At 37.4% G+C, this 13,305-nt stretch overlaps 1 protein-coding gene and 1 non-coding gene across 6 annotated transcripts in view; both read right to left on the bottom strand.

The window, feature by feature from the left end:
* The window catches only part of THUMPD2 (THUMP domain containing 2), a 38,207-nt gene extending 25,246 nt beyond the window's left edge, over positions 1–12,961 (bottom strand). For 4 of the 5 annotated variants that reach the window (XM_061155540.1, XM_061155542.1, XM_061155541.1 and 1 more), the window contains exons 1-5: positions 12,825–12,961; positions 6,856–6,991; positions 5,120–5,526; positions 4,135–4,212; positions 1,361–1,413 (exon numbers count right to left, since the gene is read on the bottom strand). In XM_061155540.1, coding sequence (XP_061011523.1) covers positions 1,361–1,413; positions 4,135–4,212; positions 5,120–5,526; positions 6,856–6,991; positions 12,825–12,950 — 800 coding nt within the window. In that variant the 5' untranslated portion in view covers positions 12,951–12,961. Of the gene's footprint in view, positions 1–1,360; positions 1,414–4,134; positions 4,213–5,119; positions 5,527–6,855; positions 6,992–12,824 lie in introns of those variants that run through there. The other variant, XM_061155546.1, reaches the window with a different exon arrangement.
* TRNAC-ACA (transfer RNA cysteine (anticodon ACA)) lies at positions 9,434–9,505 on the bottom strand. Its single transcript has one exon. It is a non-coding gene; the product is annotated as a tRNA-Cys (tRNA).
* Positions 12,962–13,305: the final 344 nt, after the last annotated feature.

The raw sequence follows: 13,305 nt of genomic DNA, 5'->3' as shown, positions 1-13,305 counted from the left end.
AGCCTAGATCAGTCCCCTGAATCCCAGATCTTTACCTTCAAATGTGTGTGGACACCTTTCACCTGGAAGTACTGCAAAACTTACAGATATAAACTAAGCATCCTCTCCCATCCCTGTATTTCATATCTCCATACATTTCTTCATTTTCTTAGGCCATTTCCTATCTACAATATATACGGTATCCCCATCTACATCTGCAGGGGTTAGGGCCTGGCACTCCAAAAGGCACTGAGGTAGGGAAGCCTGGACACCTCGTAGGTGTAGATGTAAAATAGTGGGTTAGGTTTGGTCTGGGACAGTTGGGAGGATACTGGAGTAGGTGGGGGCCAAGGGAAGCCAACAGGGCCTTGAGACATGTGATGACCTCGTGTGTGTTAAAGTGACTACTGGCGCATGAATTTTGTAATCTTGAAGCTAGTGGGGCCTACCCTATAATTAGCACACAGCGAGAACTCAGTCATTCAGCATTTCTTGAATATCCACAATGTCCTCAGCACTGTGCTAATCAACTGCAATGGTGCACCGTTTGATAAAACTGTTACAATGACCTCAAGCGTTCTTTTTTACATCCTGATTCGGGCTTACACATGCAAAAATGTGAGCTGAGGGTCAATGGGATATTTTTATGATTTTAAAAATATTCCATACCTAGAATCACCTAGAGAAAAGATATCTAAATCACTTTATACTATGTAAACATGGCTATGCATATAAAATGTTTTGAAGATGCTAACAATATTTACATGCTCCCAAGAAACTGCAAATCACTATTTCCATCAACCAACCATCCATTCCTTCCCAAAGCATCTAAGAAAGTACTGCTGTGTGATAAGCATTCAATCAATATTTCTGAATAAGAAAGTGAATCAACTGCATTTATTATTATATAGTACCCAACATAACTAGGGAGAAAACCTGAAGATTTTAAAAACTGGAATTATTCTCCCACAAAAAAAAAAAAAAAAAAACCTGCAGTAAAATGTGAAGTATGTTCAAGATGAATTTTAAGAACTGTGATGTGTTTTCTATTTTAATGAAAAATCCAAGAGGCCAATGGACTAAAATTTAGTTTAAATGTGGGCCTGTGAAAATAATTTAATTAAAAAATAGAAATAATTTTCAGTATGAAACATGTAATCAGTCGATTATTGTGATTAAATCTTTCACAACTCTAACCAGTCCGATCAGGATCCAGTAAGTTCCATGCAAATACTTTACTGGTTCAAGCAAAGAACTCAAAAGGCTTTGATTTAAGTTCCCTCTGATATATCAGTGTTTCATACTATGAATAAAAACACAAAGTTTTTAGTTTTACAAACTCTCCTAAGACACAAACCTAAAGCTTAGAAATAATACCTACCTGAACACAGGAATTCCCAGCACAGAGTAAATGTCACTTAGATGTATAAAGATCTGAAAGAACAAATACTGAAGTTAGAATGGACCAAGTAATTCATTACCCAATGAGTGACAATTTGAAAGCTTCCATTTTGAACCTATACAACCTATATTTTAATAAGACATTCCAAGGCCTCTTCATATCTGAAAAAACATTCCATAATATTTTTTATTGAGCAGAGGCAAAGTAATTTTAAGTACATCTCATAGAAAAATTCTGAAGTCAATCTGGTAAACAACTTATATTGAGAATCACATTATGAAGAACTCAAGATCACTTTTCTTTACAGCTATTCTTTGAATTACCTGAACTAAACTAGATTTTTAAGCATTTTAGGTTAGAGACAACTACCTAAATCCACCCTAATTCTAGCCTCAAGTAAGACTTGATACCATGGTTAACAGAAAACCTGCTTAAGCCAAATATACTGGAGCAAGAGTGACCTTTCACTCTCTATTATTTATAGGGAGTGTCTTTTTTTGCTTTTTTAAATTTTTATTGGGGTACAGTTAATCCACAAGCTGGGCAACTTTCAGGTGTACAACAAAGTGCATCAGTTATATGAAGGGTTTATTCCTTTCTATCATCTTTTTCTGTTATTTTCCCCCCAGTTTTATTGAGAAATAATTGACATACATCATTGTCTGTGTTTAAGGCATATAGCATGAAGGTTTGATTCATGTATATTGTGAAATGATTATCACAATAGGTTCAACTAACATCCATCTTCTCATGTAGATAAAAAGAAAAGCAAAAAAGGGAAAAAAAAATTTTCTCACCATGAGGACTCTTAGGATTTACTCTTCACAACCTTCCTATACCACACAGCAGTGTTACTATAGTCCTCATGTTAGGTCATGATGAGGATTTAAATGCCTCACATTTAACTAGTAGCCCACATAAATTTTAAAAGAATCGTACTCCTTTAGCCTGATGAAGTTTATGGAATATTCTAACTCTGCTCTTTGACTTCAACAACATTTGACTCCTGATACTTTTACCCCAGAGGTATTTTAATATAGTTTAATCAGAATTATTCCAATATTGATAAGCTTTTACTAAGAAAATAATAATCTGGAATGAATTCCATTTAGTTTAATTCTTTGATCACTGAAGCTAAACTTTCCAATATTTTTATCTTATTCATGTTAGCAAAGCTATTGATTGATATTGATTCTTTTCTATTTAACAGTTAAAGTTATGATATACTGATATTTTTATATATAAATGTTATCAGGTACAGCTTTTTGTACTATGAAGTTTTCCATTTTAATTATACAGAACAAAATTTGCTAAGATTTGATTCTTCTGTCAGTTTTGGTCACACAGATTTTACTGTGTGTGATTCTGTTGTCGATTTTGTTTCATGTTGATTATTTCTACCAATAGCTATTACTTGCATTAAATGGATGATAGGAATTAAATTAGATATATTTGTTTATGAGCTAAACTATGAGAAAACTATAGTTCTGAGACAGTGAGATGGAGTCAGGGAGAGATGAGAGGAGGAAACCAGACAGAAGATAAGAAAACTAGAAACGGGGAGATGAAGGAAGACATGCTTATATGAAAACATTCTCAGCGTCAAAGTATTTTGCAAAACAGCAGTAAAGGATATACACTCCGCATGACTTTTTAAAAGCAAAAAATATCAAATAACAAAATAGAAAACAACACAAAGTCTTCTGATTTGACTGGCAATTACTCCATTTAAAGCTATATAAAAATAATCTACCAGTTAATGAATCATAAAAATGACTTCTGGTCAAACTTATGGTTTTCAAAAAACATTGAAGAACATTTGTTATAGTTAGAATTCATTTTCCCATGTGTTTACTTTGTTCCAATTAAAAATGGTATAACATCATTAAATTAATTTTGAAAATAGAGAAAAGGGAAAGAAAAATAATCCCACAAGCCTAACAAAGCCACTATTAATACAGGTCTTTTTGTTATCCAATTTTATTTTTTACATTAACTAGAATTTCTTATTATAGATATTTATTATGTATTATAGTGATTATAGGAGAAGGCAATGGCACCCCACTCCAGTACTCTCGCCTGGAAAATCCCAAGGACAGAGGAGCCTGGTGGGCTGCAGTCCACGGGGTCGCTAAGAGTCAGACACGACTGAGCGACTTCACTTTGACTTTTCACTTTCATGCATTGGAGAAGGAAATGGCAACCCACTCCAGTGTTCTTGCCTGGAGAATCCCAGGGACGGGGGAGCCTGGTGGGCTGCCGTCTATGGGGTCGCACAGAGTTGGACACGACTGAAGTGACTTAGCAGCAGCAGTAGCAGCAGCATAGTGATTATAGAGAGCATCTCTAGTGTTTAGTTTAACTGCGACTAAACAATTCCATTGCAAAAGTTCAATTTGAATGAGACGTTTTCACAGAGAAAACTACTAGCAAAAGAATCTGCAGTATTCTGTTGCTAAGGAGGAATCAGACTGCTGGATCCATGTAGACATGACTTAAAACTTTAAGGCAAAGTTAAAAAGCACAGTAAAAGTTGTTGACATTGCAGCTGTATTGTAATGACTTTGAATGGAGACAGATGGCTATTAGACTTGTGATGATTTTATAATGTATGCAAATGTTGAATCACTGTGTAATTCACATGAATCATAATATTTTATGTCAACTACAATTCAGTTAAAAAAAAAAGAATAGTTGGCATTGTCTTTAAAGAATTAGGTTATGAGCATTAAAATAAAATGAACATTCATTACCTCCAAATTTGGATTCCTCAAATCTGCTTTCCATCCAAACTGTTTCATAAGAGCAATTCCAATTACTCTTCCTACCTCCTGAAAAGGCAACAGGTTAAAAAAAAGATAAGAATACTAAAAATGAAAATTTTAAGTTTAAATGTAAGCAAAAAACTAACAGAGCTTGCAGGGAAATCAATCATACTATCTGATGGTAATTTAAGGTTACAGTATTAAAATACTACATGAAAGCATTTTCTATTCAAGGCAATGAGGGTGCATTGTACCTCTTCCACCCCAACAAATTTTACAGTATTGATGTTTACTTGTGTATAATCTCTCTCCTTGTAATTTCAGACACATGAAATAACCAGATTGTGGCCTGATAAATATGGTCATTCTGGGTTAATAGATGCAAACTGAAAGATGAACTGTTTTAGCTATGGCAATCCTGTATGTTTAAAAATTACCCGTTTAGTAGCATTGGATTCAGACCAAAGAGTCTGTCTGTTTTTAAGACTGGGCCCAAGGACCCACACCTATGCCCTCTATATCACTAAACTCTGCAGGGTCCGTTTGGTGTTTGCTCTCCTTTTAAGTACACCTCTGTATCCCAGTCTGGGTCCTGGGAAGATCCCACATGTAAGACCTGGTGCAGAGCAACCACTCGATCAACACAGAACCGAACTGAAGAGAAAGCCAAAAAGCTTAGGGCCATGATATTAGAATTTCCAAATGTAAACAGTATAGATGAGTTTAAGGAAACTTTTAGAGAGAAAGTAAAAGGAAGTCTTTATGTAGACTGGCATAGTATTCCTCTTAAGCACCTGAGGTAAAGTTGAGAAGGAAAATGCATTTTTAGAAGAGATTTAGTTATGTGCGATTAGGCTGAGCGATCTGTCTGGGCCTGGTTATGTATTCTGTGAAAGGTTTTCACCTCAATTTTGATCTAAAAAATAATTAATTCTTTTAGAAAATGGGAACCCACTCTGTGGGGCAAGGGTACCTGCGCAGTAATGATCTTTGCAATGGCGCCACTGCAGCGACAGGAAACTCTAAAAGTTAAGTTGCTCTGGTTACGAGTATCAACAGCTTCCGTTATATCATTCTGAAGTTCTTCTTGAAATTTTTCTCCTTCAGTGATAAAATGTCCTTGCTCCAATATTTTTTCTTCTATTTGTTTTTCCAGCTGGCATTCCTTAGTCTCTTGTATCTCTTGGATTTGTTCCGTTTTCAATTTCTTAGCAGTGATATCATCTTCTCCCACTTTTCTTTTGAGTGGGTTAGCATTTTTGTGAGAAAGTTTTTCCTTTTTTGCATCAAGTTCAAGAAGATTCTTCCAAATTGAAATGGCATTCAACCAACTTTCAGGATCATCATTTATAAGTCTTTGCAGTTCATTAAATATTTTTCCTAAATAAGTAAAATCTCAGTTTATCCTTTACTGAAGCTATTCACACCCTCAAATCCCATTACCTTTATTTCCTTAAAATAAGAAATGTTATTAAATTGTTACATGAATACTGATTTCCCTTTTATCTGGAACTTATATAATTTAAGAATATTGTGCAGAATAAAGTTCATTCACATATTCCATACTTAACATCAAACCTGTTTTAAAATTCCTATAAAGTTACCTTTACTTTAGCAAGATCATTTGTCCTATGATAACATATGTATCTCTTTGATATACACAGAGACATACAATGTGTGTTGATCTCTAAAGTAATGCCTATAAAAAATTAAGTTTAAAAAAATAGAGTAAATTGCAAAACAGAGCTTAAAAACAGAGCAACTGAATCTTGAGACTATTTTAGACCACAAAATATTAGCACAGATCATAAAATGAGCTTCCATAAAGTAACATTTCAGATACACAACTCATTCCTAATTTAGGAACTAGCAGTCATGCTTAGTAAGATGTAATCTTTTCTTGATAAGCAAAAGCCATCAAGATGATCAAAGAGCAATTCCTGTAGTTCTTTAAAGACAAAAGTGTGTGGAATATTGGGATGAAATTATACTGACCTTACAATATAATACCTTAGGATTTGTTTTAAAACAATTTTTCTGCGCCATCTTGATTTCTTGCCATTTGAATTGCTCTTGACACAGTTTATTATAGACTATGTGATGACATGGTTTCTTGTGCACAAGCAGCAATCAAAATAAGGTTTAAGGCAATGTTTTATCCAGCTGTAGCTGAGTCTTTTTTTGCTTTTGTCAATATCTTTACATTATTTCAGCAGCATATTTATAAAAGTAGGGAGTGGACAAGAAATCTCTTAAGCCCTCTTTAACTCTAATGCTTTATCAATTTAAAGTTCCCAAAACAGGAAATTTTACTATGTAGTATTTTCCAATTATATCACTCATCAGGTAAAATTTATAAGTTCTGACCAATTATTTAAATCAGTGCATTTGGGGTTATTACATGCTCCTAAATCTAAATAAATGCACCAACCATATATAGCCTTAGAGAAGGTGTCTGATCATAATTCTCAAGGAAGAAATGTGACTTAGGACACTAAAATCTCAGAAGGAAGGCAGCACACTGGTCAAAACTTGTAAAAGACACACATTTAGGTGATAATATGCAGGAAATACAGAAAAATAACTAATTAATGATCTCAGAGGTATGAATGATTCTTAAAAATGTGAAATGACTACATAGTAATTGCCAAGCAAAAGACTTTGGAGTGCACTATATCATGTAGGTAAAAGCAACAGGCATACACTTACCTTTATTTACAGAAGAAACAGGAAATGGAAGCTGCTTTTTAATCAGCAGAAATAACCTTTCTGCAGATTTCAATTGTTTCAGCATATTCAAGTCAGAACAGGTGGTGAAAAAAACTTTTCCTGAAATATATTCAACCTAGAGATAGAAAAAATACATATTAATGTAGTTCAATGTCAGAGCAAGAATCATTTCCCTTCCCTCCCCCTTAATGCATTAAAACATAGCATCTAGACTAACAATAATAAAAATGCCTATTTCTGAAGTATCTACTATCTATCGGAGAAGGCAATGGCACCCCACTCCAGTACTCCTGCCTGGAAAATCCCATGGACGGAGGAGTCTGGTAGGCTGCAGTCCGGGGGTCGCGAAGAGTTGGTCACGACTGAGTGACTTCACTTTCACTTTCCACTTTCTTGCATTGGAGAAGGAAATGGCAGCCCACTCCAGTGCTCTTGCCTGGAGAATCCCAGGGACGGGGGAGCCTGGTGGGCTGCCGTCTATGGGGTCGCACAGAGTTGGCCACGACTGAAGTGACTTAGCAGCAGCAGGCACTCTGAATATGTTTTTCCCCCTCATCCTGTAACAACCCTCTAAGGTAGATTTTATCATCTCCATTTTATAGATTAGGAAATTGAGGCTTAGAGTGGTTAACTAATTTGTATGAAGTCACACAGTCAGTGACCAAGACCATAATCTTTCTGTGTTACCTTTTGGAAAGTGTGTGTGTGCACACTACTAAAAAAAATAGAACACAAAATACTGATTAATTATCAAATCTCACACAACTACTAAAAGTGGGCAAAGGAAAGGCAAAATGGATAGGACAAATTAGGTGTCTAGACCAAGTTTAACCTAATCAGTAGGTATTTATTAAACATCTACCTCGTGGTCTACAAAGAAGCACACAGTATAAATCCTAAAGATTAATAATAATGTAATAGGCATATGCTGCTGCTAAGTCACTTCAGTCGTGTCCGACTCTGTGCGACCCCATAGATGGCAGCCCACCAGGCTCCCCCGTCCCTGGGATTCTCCAGGCAAGAACATTGGAGTGGGTTGCCATTTCCTTCTCCAGTGCGTGAAAGTGAAAAGTGAAAGTGAAGTCGCTCAGTCGTGTCCGACTCTTAGCGACCCCATGGACTGCAGCCTGTCAGGCTCCTCCGTCCATGGGATTTTCCAGGCAAGAGTACTGGAGTGGGGTGCCATTGCCTTAACATACAATTAAAATGTAAAATGTATAATACAATAGCTTGCATTAAACCCAGGAGAAAAGTACAATGTTAATAAATGTTCTAATAAGTTGCAGGTACAATAAGCATTACTAACGATGGAAGCCATCATTAGGAAAAGTCTTGGGAAAAAATCCTATACGATTTGGTAAGAGGGATTCTCACAAAAGAATGAAGGGGAAATGCAGAGGTGGGCGTGACAACCTGGGTGAAGTGAACTGTAAGACAGCAAGGCAACCTTTGCTGTGTGATGCTGACTGATGGTGTCAGGTAGATGGATGTAGTGTAGCTCAGGCCCAGCTTGAAAAACGGTCACGGCTTTACTTCAGATGGTAATGGTTCACCATTATAGACTTTTGATGAAAACTATGACAGCACTAAATTAGCTGGAAGAAAGATTTCTGTGGACGGGGCATAAAGGACTGAGTGCTGAGTGTGATGCTGGAGGGAGAATTAGATTACTGAGGAAGAAATAATGAACCACTTGGCTGTGGGAACCAGACAATGGATAGAAGCAAGAGTATACATCAAACTGAAAGAGGCTTTGAAGACAGGATAGATATGTGGACAAAGTCAGAGAAGAAAGGAAAATGAAAAGAGCACTGATTCAGAGACAGTCAAATGAGGTACAGAACATGATGCTCAATGCCAATGGAATCCTAAACCTTTTGGGTCAGCCCACCCCTCTCAAGCTCAGGATGGATGTGGATGATCCTAGCATTCTCCTTTTAGCAAGCTAACCAACATGGTTTTAAGTCATCTCCTAGGAATGAGGCAACCATGGAATCAGGGGTGTTCCATGTGTATAGGCAGCTCCCACTCAGTGGGAACTTGAACTCCAAATGGATGGTATGTTTGATCTGACCTGTTCTAATTAAGCTTTTAGGATGGTAATTTCTAAAGTTACACGCTAGCTTGATGAAGAAGAATCTCTGCTGGGGAAGCCCTAAATTGATGACAATTATACTTCTATAGTTACAAGATTAACTTCCGGGATTCTGATGTATAGCATGGTGATTTTGGCTAATGATTCTGTATTACCTAGCTGAAAGTTGCTAAAAGAGTAGATCTTAAATGTTCACATCAAAAAAGTAATGCTGATTACATGATGGGATGGAGGGGTTAGCTAATGGTATGGCGGTCATCATTTTGCAACATATAAATGTATCAAATCACCTTAAACTTACATAATGCTATTATGTATTATGTCTGAGTGTGAGTGTGAAGTTGCTCAGTCCTGTCTGACTCTTTGTGACCCCATGGACTGTAGCCTACCAGGCTCCTCCGTCCATGGGATTTTCCAGGCAAGAGTACTGGAGTGGGTTGCCATTTCCTTCTCCAGGAGATCTTCCCAACCCAGGGATTGAACCTGGGTCTCCCGCATTGTAGGCAGATGCTTTACCATCTGAGCCACTAGGGAAGTCGTATTATGTCTATTATATCTAAATAGAGCTGGAAAAACAAATAAATTAAAAAACCCCCAAAGACTTTAGGTACTAGCAATGTACCTAAGACAGACGGAGAAGTAGGGAATGAAAAGAATGTTTAGGAATCAATATTTAAGGGGACAATGAAGTAACTAAAACAAGGACTTCTGGTTTTTACAATTTACTTCTTTCTCATTACAAAGGTGACATTTTCCCACTAAAGTTAAAATTGAATACATACCTCAAAATGCTTAGAACTTGGAAACAAAGTTTTAAAAGGTAAATTTTTTTGAAGTTTAAATTTTGTTACTTGATCTAAAAGTATAGTTGATATTAAGCCATCACATGAAATAGCAGGTTAAGATTCTGGGGGAATTGAAATAAGTATTTTACTGTAAATGTATAGTTCTAAGATTCTAGTCTTATAAACAAACTGATACAAACATCTAGACCAGTGATTTTAACCTAAGTAGTCTAGACATTAAATTATTTAATAGTACAAAGATCTTATCTTTTCTCATTTACTTGAGTACCAAGGGAGACAATTTATATAATGAACTTCTAAAAATATTTTATTGGAGGGGGGTGTGGAGAACAAAAAAAAATTTTTTGACTGAAAAATCAACTTAATTAAGAGGACCTAAAAGGTCCTTTAATCTACTGGGGTGCTCAATCATAAGAATAATATGTGTTTAGCCACTTACAATGTTAAATACATTCTAAAAATCAACACCACCACTAGTTTATTCTGTTTATTTAAAAAAATTTACATTAGGCCTACATTCCTTTTATAAGAAATGAGCATGTAATCAGAAGTAGTTTATGAAATGGTAAAACAGCCACTGTGAGAATCAATCACATGTATGAAAGTGCTTTAATAGTTCACCTTTTGTAAATTACTGTATCTCAAAGTAGTAGAAAAATGAGTTTTGGTGTTTATGATTTCAAACACTGCTGAAGCTACTGTTATTCATTTTCTTTAGTTTATTGTTTGTAACTGATCATATTCAATTACAATAATTAGGGAGGACTGTGGCATTTTAGAATATTTCACACTAGTATTTGTTACTTGAAAATTTATTTATATATCCAATCTGCTTTTTCCATTTGGAATTAAATCATTAAAAGTGTCTAAAACCAACTCGTTTTATGTCTAACACTTCAGAAGATGAAATAACAGCCTTTATTAAAAGAAAAAACAGCTCTGTTGTCAGCTAGAATATCTAAGCAGTTAGTATTTTTGCCTTTCTTTTAAAATTTAGGGAGTCAGATCTAATGATCTTTTTGCCAAGGCAAAAAGGTAAGGTACAGTAACAACGAGATACCAAAGTTTTCCTAATTCTACAGATGCCATTTAATTTTGGAATTGATTTTAAAGTGCTAGGTGAAGGACTGAGGTGGTGTGTGAGCTTTTGTGTTTCATTTTAGAAGAGATAATTAAAAATATTTATTTTACTTAATTTTTTAAAAAGTATCCAATCTACAGGGAATGCACAGAATCTTTGGAGAACCTTATGCAATCATCCCATCGAATGAAATAACTGAAATAACGTGACTATCTGCTTAACCCTACTATGTGGGCTAACTGTTTTGCTATGTGGGTTTATAAAGGCTGATTAATCAACTGACCGGGCCTCCTGGCTCGCTGGCATTGCAGACACCTCTACTACAGTGAATTTTATCTTCAAAATTACTGTTTCTACTTTTATTCTTATAATAACAGTATTTAACACATTAAACAGAATTACAAAGCTTAATTTTACCCAATACATTTCTTTAAGGAACGCTATACACTGCATACTAGAGTATGTATTTATATGCTATAAATTAAATAGTTAAAAATACCCAGGAACCTATAAAGAGGCTTGACCCAACACCGGAGGAAAAAAATCAAACCTGAACGTGACCAAGTGCCAGCTATAACTTATAGGACTCCAATTTATAGGAAATACAGAAAATAGAGGAACATGCGAAACTACACCATGGAGGTGCAGATGGCGAACACTGAGAACAAGCAGAGGACCAGCTTTCTAATAGTGAAGCACACGCGGACTGGGTCAAGCCTTCTGTTTTTCACACCAAGAACTCTAAGTGAACATTAAAAAAAAAAAAAAAATCAGTGCATGATGTCAGGACTTCGCGGTGTTTAAGGAACTGGAACCGGGTGCCAGCCTGCCTGGGTTGAACATGATAGCATGCCTGATTTCACAGATAGCTTGGGTTTGAATCCCAGCTCTGCCATTTTCTGGTTCCATGACGTGAATATTTTATTGGACTTACTTGTGCTTCATTTTCCATTTCTGTTAAATGTGGCGCTTACCTCAAAAGATAGGGTTGTTGTGAAAATTAAGTGTCTGACATATTAAATGCTTAACCCATGTCAGCAGTTGCTATTATATTGCTGCTTTTTTAGACTAGTTACATTCAACACTCTATGACGTTTGGTGACCAAAACCACAAACGGCAGTTAGTCTAAGACTGATGTCATTCTTCATGATCCTCTCTTATCCTCCTCTCCCCAGTCATCATCACAGAAACTCCTTTTGTGAGCTTTCAACACTTCAGGAGTCCTGGGAGTGGAGTGGTCAATTTCTTTCAATAAGCTTTCATTTTCCAAAAATACATCATTCACACTGTCATATATAATCCCATCAAGACACTGGAACCTTTTTTCTATTACATCCTTTCCCTGTTTTCAAGAAACAGGCTCAGCATGTACTAGAACGTAAACTGATGTTTACAACTTTCTTCATTTCATCGAAATTAACAGCGTAATAATACCAGCAACTGCTAACTTCCTTCTCTGAGGCATCCTAGAGTATTTTTCTAGCTACTATTACGCTGTACTTCACAAAACCTTTATCATTGAATCCTCCCAACAGTCCTATGAGATAAACACAGTGTCAGGAAACTGACAGAAATAGCTGAACCTGACGATTATATTTGCATTTAAAAGCTGAAGAAAGAATTCTTACAGGTCTAATTCTAATTATAGGCACTGTCAAACATTTTTCTTTTAAAGAATCTAGGAAGTAACTCGCAGCAGTCGCTCTTTTAAAAAAAAAACTTCAGCTGTGACAGTGACAGATGTGCAGGGGGAAAGGGCTGGCGGGTCTTTCTGGCAGTAATTAAAGGACCTGCCAGCAGACCTCCGCGGGCCCGGCCGTCGCCTCTGTGGGCTCGCGGGCCGACAGCGCGGCGTTCGCGTCGCTTTCGCGGGTCGAGGACCGACCCCAGCGGGGAGGGACCGCGGGCAGGGGCGGGACTGGGCCGCCCCGCTTCCCGCCCCGGCTCGCTGCGAGGCCGACTCACCTGGGTGGCAGCCAGCCGCTCCCGCACCTCCCGCATCAGGAAGGGCTCCAGGCCGCGGCCCGCGGTGCAGAAAAAGTGGGCGCCCGCTGCAGGCCCGGAGCGGGGACCTCCGGGAACCACCGCCATGGCAGCTCGGGGTCACGTGGCCTCGGGTGCGCGCAGCGCGGCCCCGAGGTCCCGGAGGCGGCGCGCAGGGGCCGAAGGGCGGCGTGTTGCCAAGGGCGAGCCAGGCCGGAGGTCCCAGGAAGGCCGAAGGTCCCAGGAAGGTCTGATCGGCTGGGAGGGGCCCTGTGGGTCTCCTAGGTTAACTGATTGGAGCCTGGTTGATTAGACATCTGGAATTATTTAGAATCACAGGTGGAAGGGATGTGATTGGTATATATAACTGGGCTATATGTACATAGACGGTGGCAGAGTTCATTTCAAGAAAGAATAAAGACTGTCATTCATCTGTTAGATCCTTAGCAGATGCTATCATGGC

The sequence above is a fragment of the Dama dama genome, chromosome 11 (assembly GCF_033118175.1).
Source record: "Dama dama isolate Ldn47 chromosome 11, ASM3311817v1, whole genome shotgun sequence".
NCBI classification, from domain to species: domain Eukaryota; kingdom Metazoa; phylum Chordata; class Mammalia; order Artiodactyla; family Cervidae; genus Dama; species Dama dama.
Note: the sequence above shows the minus strand (reverse complement) of the source record. Positions and strands in the feature narration are given on the sequence as shown.